The sequence below is a fragment of the Ylistrum balloti genome, unplaced genomic scaffold, assembly GCF_031769215.1.
Source record: "Ylistrum balloti isolate Yb309-2 unplaced genomic scaffold, AGI_CSIRO_Ybal_v1 Utg370626, whole genome shotgun sequence".
In the NCBI taxonomy this organism is placed as follows: domain Eukaryota; kingdom Metazoa; phylum Mollusca; class Bivalvia; order Pectinida; family Pectinidae; genus Ylistrum; species Ylistrum balloti.
This window is the reverse complement of record NW_026782383.1, coordinates 401,046-408,286: the sequence shown is the minus strand read 5'-3', so window position 1 is coordinate 408,286 and position 7,241 is coordinate 401,046. Positions and strand designations below refer to the sequence as shown.

The following is a 7,241-nucleotide window of genomic DNA, read 5'->3' as shown; positions in this document are numbered from 1 at the left end:
GAGTGAAAATGATTGTACATGACATGATGATGATTGTACATGACATGATGATGATTGTACATGACATGATGATTGTACACGACATGATGATGATTGTACTCGACATGATGATTGTACATGACATGATGATTGTACACGACATGATGATGATTGTACTCGACATGATGATTGCACATGACATGATGATTGTACATGACATGATGATGATTGTACACAACATGATGATGATTGTACACGACATGATGATGATTGTACATGACATGATGATTGCACATGACATGATGATGCATGACATGATGATGATTGTACAATGGATGATGATGGTTTTAGTATACGAGATTATGATAATGATGATGATGATAATGATTGTACAAGGGATGATGATGTTTGTATATGGGATGATGATGAGGAAGATGATGATGATGTTGATTGTACAAGGAATGATGATGATGACTGTACAATGATAAGATGCATGAGGTGTACAATTGCTTTGGTGTGAGGTGTGCAAGGTTGTTTATCTGTATGTTTAAAATGCTTTGAAAAATAAAAATATAAAAAAAGAATGTCACATTTATATATTCTCTTGCTTGTGTTATAAGAACTTCTATTCTATAACCCTTTTCTGCTTACAAATGGCAGATATCTGTAGTATTTAAAGTAAACGAGGGAATCATACACAAAGCAATTTTACCACGTAGTCTATACATACATACCTGGTACATTTCATGAAAATAGGATCTTATGTGAGTTTTCATTAAACAAATTTAAGATTCTGTTTATCACAAGATTAAATTATTCCAGTATGTATTGTAGAAAACAAACATTACTATGGTGAACTTGAAGTCAGTATAATTTGCTCTTTATCTATGGCCTCTATTGTGATGTCATGTAATCGTTTGAGTTTGTGAAGTAGGTTACACCTATACAATGCACAGATGAATAGCAAGGCCATGTGATAAATAATTTTATTCACTTGTTACATGTATTAGTTTTGCATTGATGTCAAACTAGTGATATCAGAGAAATGCCCCAAACAAGCATCAATGATAGGCCCCATTCCCAATTAAAATTATCTTGTAATCAAGACAAATTTCCAAAATTTGCAATTCCGATGATTCTACCCCTGATAATTTCCTTCTCATTTCACCAATTTTCTTCCCAAAATGAGACAAAAATGCCCCACCCCAAACCTGAAATAAGTCCTGACAGAGTACGTACACAATTTTCTTCCCAAAATGAGACAAAAATGCCCCACCCCAAACCTGAAATAAGTCCTGACAGAGTACGTACACAGAACAGGTACCGTTCTACTTCTCAGTACAACACATCATGTTGTGAAATATTTATCATTTACAGTAGGGTAATTTAACTGTATCTTGACTACAGTCAGACTTCCCTTGAAAAATGAAATTATAGTCAAATCCGTCATCTGCATAACATTGAAAACGTAACACACTTGTCGGGTATCCTGTCAGTGTCCGAATCAACACAAACTTGAAAATTCCAACAAATATAACATAATATTATTTCAACATTTTCTAAAATGTTTGAAATGTGGTGTTTTTGCTGCCATGGAATTCAAGATTTGGTTGATTATGAAGAAAATGCAGTAAATTGTGAGATGAAACATCACGTAACACTTTCCACGTCAGGCTGTATGTCTACATCTTCCACCTTGTTGATGTGTTCCTTTAGTCTGTTGATGTTTTCTTTTTTTTGTTTCAGTCGTTCGTTAAGTTCCTGGATCTCGTAACGAATTTTTTTATTAGCTGCTTTCATGTTATTTAGGGTTTTCTCCTTTCTTTCATCAACTGGAAAAAGGAGAACATCAAGTTATACCATGTTTATTTAACTATAAGCCCATTTCTATTAATAAGCCCACCAATGTCTATTACTATTCAATAGAACAGAAATAATGTCATATCGTTTTTTTATCAGAAACTCATCCTCTACATTTGAGTCAGATGGTATGTGTTGGGCTCCTTTGGAATTGACAAATGTTAAGTATTTCAGCCTCCAATGAGTGAGTCAATATCTGACTAAAAATAGGGAGGTTGGCTTATTACAAGACAATGATGAGGTGTCTGTCGTCATAACCTCTGACTCAAAGCAGGGAGGTGGGTTTATTACAAGACAATGATAAGGTGTCTGTCGTCATAACCTCTGACTCAAAGCAGGGAGGTGGGTTTATTACAAGACAATGATATAGTATTGGTTGTTATAACCTCGGACTCATAGATAGGGAGGTGGGCTTATTACAGGACAAACATACAAACATACTGGCTAATTGTCTGGCATGGGTTAATAACAGAATACAGACAACTTGTAAACTTTTGTCTTCTGTCCCAAGTCAAAATACAGCTAATATCTTAAGACACTGACCATGTATTCTATTTGACCTGCAACGTTGATTGAAAATCAGACAATCAAAATTTCAACAGTTTTGTTGTTCAATCTTTGTTTACCTGATGTTGACCTTATGCTGAACTTTGCCTGATTACTTATGCCAAAATAATTACTCTTTGAAGAAATATATTCCTAAACTTCAAGAAATATGACAGCGATTTTTCCTGAAATTACCTTGTTATTACAACATATGAAATCGCTTATTTTCAACAGTGATTCTTACTGTTAAACATAATTCTAAAGTAATTTCAAAAAGTAATTCTGTAAAATAAATACAGCAGTTTTCCAGCAAAAATAGACATGGCAGGTGTAATCGGACAATGGCAGCGCCAGCTGTAGGATAGAAATTAACACATGGTGATATTTCTGGATATCATTCTTTAAACATAATATATAACAGGATGTTATCAGGTACGTACAATCAGTCTCATGTTTGTACGTCCCCAGGGACATCGGTCGTGTGTTAGTCAGCGCGTGATGCATCATGGATGTTGGGTCTTGGAACACCTGAAATATCACAAACATTTATTTTAGTACATGTTTCCATTGTATTTCATTAGTACTAACTCACTATAATAATTACCATTTCACTTTATCAACTATCAATAGTTCCAAATGTTTGTAAGCCTAATCAACAGTGTTGAAATCACACATACAAGTAATTATCTACATATTAATGCCCAGTTAATTACGATGTCATGTCTTTCTAGGCTCGATGTTACATCATACGCATCCCAGTCAACATAAATTGAGGCCCTAACACTGTATATGTAACCAATCAGCATACAAAGTGAAGTGTACAGTAAGCATAACTATATATATTGTCAAAACAGGAACAGCATTTCATTACAAATTTTGTTAAGATAATCGTGACAAGACTATCCCGGTTTATCATAACTTATTCGTTATTGTTATATATGTTTCGTACCAACTCGTCATAGTACTCCACCACCAGAGATTTCTTGCCCAGCATAATATCTGTCTCACTCTGGAACAACTTCAGCAGGTGGTATAACGTCACCTAAAACACAATTATAACTAATGAAGGCTTAGGTCAATGTAAAGACTGACTGATTAAGATTCTATACTAGAAACATTTAATGTGGAAATTACCAAAACAAAATCCTTAAAATTACAATAAAATGTGCAAGGAATGTTCAGTACAATAATCACTTAGTTATTAACACTACATTCAAATGAAATACATGTACAATAAAGAGTGACTTTTGTTTTAAATTTTATTGTTCAACTTTTTCATTGTTATTTTCATTTAAAGCATACATTCTTTTTTAAAACTTCTCAATTGAATTCTTTTGAGTTAAAATTGTAACCATGAGCTGCAGAACATCCATATATAAATGTACTATGTATATACCAATACATCTAAATGTAACTTTCGAATAAAAAATATTTCTGTCATCTGAGGATGGAACAGGTTTCAGTGTCCACACAAGATATCAAATGGAAAGTTTGGTGTTTTTGTACGTCTTATGTTTGTATATCTACTACCATATATTTTCTGATGATTTAATTTGATATTAATATCTGTAACTTACTGGTCTTTCATTTGGATCCACAAAATAAATTTTGATGATGACCTCAAACTCTCCCCATCCTGTCTCAGTGACTTCATATGGTGGCTTTGTTACAACTGAAACACAAATATTTAACCTAATTATATTCTTCATTTTACATGATAAATAACAATGTAAAATAAATTTGATATGGTGCTTGTTACCTCAGAAGTTACCTCCCTTGGCCCTGGTTGGATAAACCTGAAAGCTATGAGCCCCAGTGTGATTTGGGGCTTGCTGACAACAAAAGATCTAAACCATCATTTAAATTAGTTACAATATGGTTTCTGTAGAAAATTTTCCATTTTTGTTTTCACAAAAAATTACACCACATAATCAAACAGAAAATGCTAATTTATTTTGTGTTAAACTTTATATTCAATTCTCTGAAATTCAAGTTTTCCTCAATGAAAAAACTGCATGCAGGTCACGCAACTCATGTCACCAAATTTTAATTGATGAGGCAACTAGAAATAAGATCAGTCAAGACGACAAAAAATAAAAATAATGTCTATTTTTTTCTTTCTCACAAAAAAATTACACACGAAATGTAACAGAAAAGAACTTAATTTTTGTTTTAATTAGGCAGTCTGGATTGACAAGTTCATTACAATGATGAGCATAATTGTACTTACCTCTGTTATGGTTTGGGTAACTGTCATGAAGTTTGAAATGAATTTTCTTAATGTATCCTGACAGATCCTGTAGTTAAACAGAGACTTTTTTTTAAAAGTGATGCTCTTTCTTAGTGCTAATTACAGCTTAATCAAATCAAATAATTAATATCTAATCCTGATCAGAATATCAAATCCATTTTTATTTTAAATAGATTGACTTTTTGGCTTGCCTTTCAGTTCCTATGGGCAGCCAGGATTAATATGTGCACAACATCAAAATATCATCCTGTGCTAATAATTCTATCCAAGTCTGAATTATTTCTGACAGAAATTAAACAAAATGTGCTCAAAAATGTGATTTTCCTATATAGACTAGAGTAGATTTTACCTCCCTCCCGAGGGGAATATATAACACCCAGAGATCATGATATCACATATTTTGGTGAAGCACCTTAATACTCTTCCATCCAAGACAAGTTTTTGATCTACCATATCTATCAGTTGCTATGAAGATTTTTGAAATTAAAGTTGGTCCTGCCCCTAAGGCTCCTTGGGTAAGAACCATATAATTAAAAATTTGGTTCACTTTTGGCCATGGAAAGTTTCTCAGAAATTTCATTAACGTTGGTTCAGGTGTATTCCAGAAGAAGTTGTCAGTGTTAAAATTTTAAAAGGCATGACCCACTGCAAGATGCAAGACAAAATGCCATCACAATAGGTCACCATGAGATTGTCTCATGTGACCTAAAAATGACTAAAATATTTTTACTTCAATTTTACATGAATTTACATTTTACATGTAAATAAACGGTACCTCATTTTTATAGGGTTTGACATAGACTGTCCACTGATGAGTGTGTCCATCTTCCTCCCTCTTCTTTCCAAAGTATCGGGCAATGTTACCATACACAATTGGCTTTATTACAGTGGTACCCTGAAAATTTCAACTTTATATGCAAATATTTATCTGGTAGTGATGTGTTTTGATAAAGCAATCATTTGTCCATCCGTTCATTCCAAACTACATTGAGGAAATGGAATGAAATGTTTAATTAAAAAATTTCTTCTCAAAGTTTGTGCTACAAGTAGCATAAAATACAAAACATTAATATTTTAAGCCCTCCCAATTGCTAAATAATAATTGGATTTCAGTAAAACAATAAATATAATTTGTTTTGGTTAATACCAACCTTTATACGCCCACCAGGTTCAGTCCCAACTTCTGCCATTCCAAAACCATTCAAACTGCACAACAATGGCTAAAATCAAATATTCTGTGCAAAAACAAAATAGAGAAAAAAGTTCAAAACATAAAAGAATATTCTAATTTTACAAATAAGCCCAGGAGTTTCAGAATCATATCCTAATTAAATATGTATGTTGTTGACAGAATTAGAATTAAATGCTAGGAAAAGAATAAAATAAATAAGAAAATAAAAATCATGGCCAACCTCAGACCTTTCTGTCTTCTTCAGGTTTCAGACTTCAGAAGCAAGATTTTGACTGACAAAATTTAACACTTTGACCATGAAATGATGGGGTCATAAAGCTGTTTGGAAGTCTCAAAATCAATTTCATGTATGAACTTGCTGCCAAATGTTTGGAATTTGGAGTTTAGAGAGATTCCATATATAGTCGCAGCTATTGTAGACATGCTTGAAAGGAAAGTTGTTGAGGAAAATGAGTGGAAATACTCAAAGAATCGCTTTGACACATATTCAAGTCAGTAGAAAGTTTTTTTCCAACCTTTCCAAGGGCATTGATTTATAAATATCACACTTTTTAAAACTATCTAAACATTGCCTGAATGCTGATTCTTCCAACGGTCACTATTGTTAGTATTTGGTGATTTTATATAGGTTGGAAATTCAGACTGTCAGTCTGCCACAGAGACAAAATAAAATTTTGGGACTAAAACGGTGGGTTAATTATCAAGCAGGATAAATGTTTCATAATTAAGTCGGATTGTGTTTGGCAGGAATCACTTCTATGACATAACAGGTCGCTGGTCAGCTGTTGTATCATCTGACGTTATTGTGCCTGTCATAAGTTTCTCGCCGTGTAAACCTTTAACATTTTTAGAGTACAGACAGGAATGAGTTTACCTGTTGTTAGATAAACGAGCTTAATACTGAATGATACAGAAGAGTTTGACTTGCATATGGCCTTGCAAATGGGAATAATTTATTCAATAAAAGAGAAATGACAACTGTCTCAACATTACCCTTACTGATGTGCTGTGGGCTGCATGGAGCAGCAGAAAAAATTACCGGTCCCTGCCGGTCTGTTTATAAATACTCACCCTCACGTCTCTTTTCTGTGATTTGGTTGTAATGCTGCAAACAACGTGATGTTACAGTACATCAGCTAGTACTACTATTGACATATGTCAAAGCCTGTAGGTCCTATGCAAAATAAGACGAACTTCGCACATCAACAATCATTCAACAATGCGCCAAATTATACCGGAAGTGAGTGGAAATTACTACTAAAAGAACCAACTGAAAGGTAAAATGTATCCGGACGGACGCTGGCTGACAAGTACGATGCCGCCGCGTTACTATGTTATTTTGATTACACTGCGCAGTGTTGAAATGGCTTGTTTATGCTGACATATACATTATGTATCTCAAACTTTGATTTC

The 7,241-nt window shown here is 33.6% G+C and overlaps 1 protein-coding gene across 1 annotated transcript; it reads right to left on the bottom strand.

Moving 5' to 3' along the window:
• Positions 1-976: 976 nt before the first annotated feature.
• On the bottom strand, positions 977-7,011 carry LOC132557124 (YEATS domain-containing protein 4-like). The gene is made up of 8 exons (XM_060221614.1): positions 6,900-7,011; positions 5,788-5,871; positions 5,412-5,531; positions 4,616-4,682; positions 3,963-4,057; positions 3,335-3,427; positions 2,826-2,913; positions 977-1,811 (listed from the first exon to the last, which is right to left on the bottom strand). Exons 2-8 carry the CDS (start codon positions 5,824-5,826, stop codon positions 1,630-1,632), a joined length of 684 nt encoding a protein of 227 aa, XP_060077597.1. The 5' UTR covers positions 5,827-5,871; positions 6,900-7,011; the 3' UTR covers positions 977-1,629.
• Between the last annotated feature and the right edge of the window lie 230 nt (positions 7,012-7,241).

Excerpts from the sequence above, each read along its gene's own strand:
- LOC132557124 (XM_060221614.1), bottom strand. The coding sequence starts at position 5,826 with ATGGCAGAAGTTGGGACTGAACCTGGTGGGCGTATAAAG. Across the intron at positions 4,058-4,615 it reads TTACCCAAACCATAACAGAG|TTGTAACAAAGCCACCATAT; the intron begins GTAAGTACAATT and ends TTTGTGTTTCAG. Across the intron at positions 3,428-3,962 it reads TGGATCCAAATGAAAGACCA|GTGACGTTATACCACCTGCT; the intron begins GTAAGTTACAGA and ends ATTGTGTTTTAG.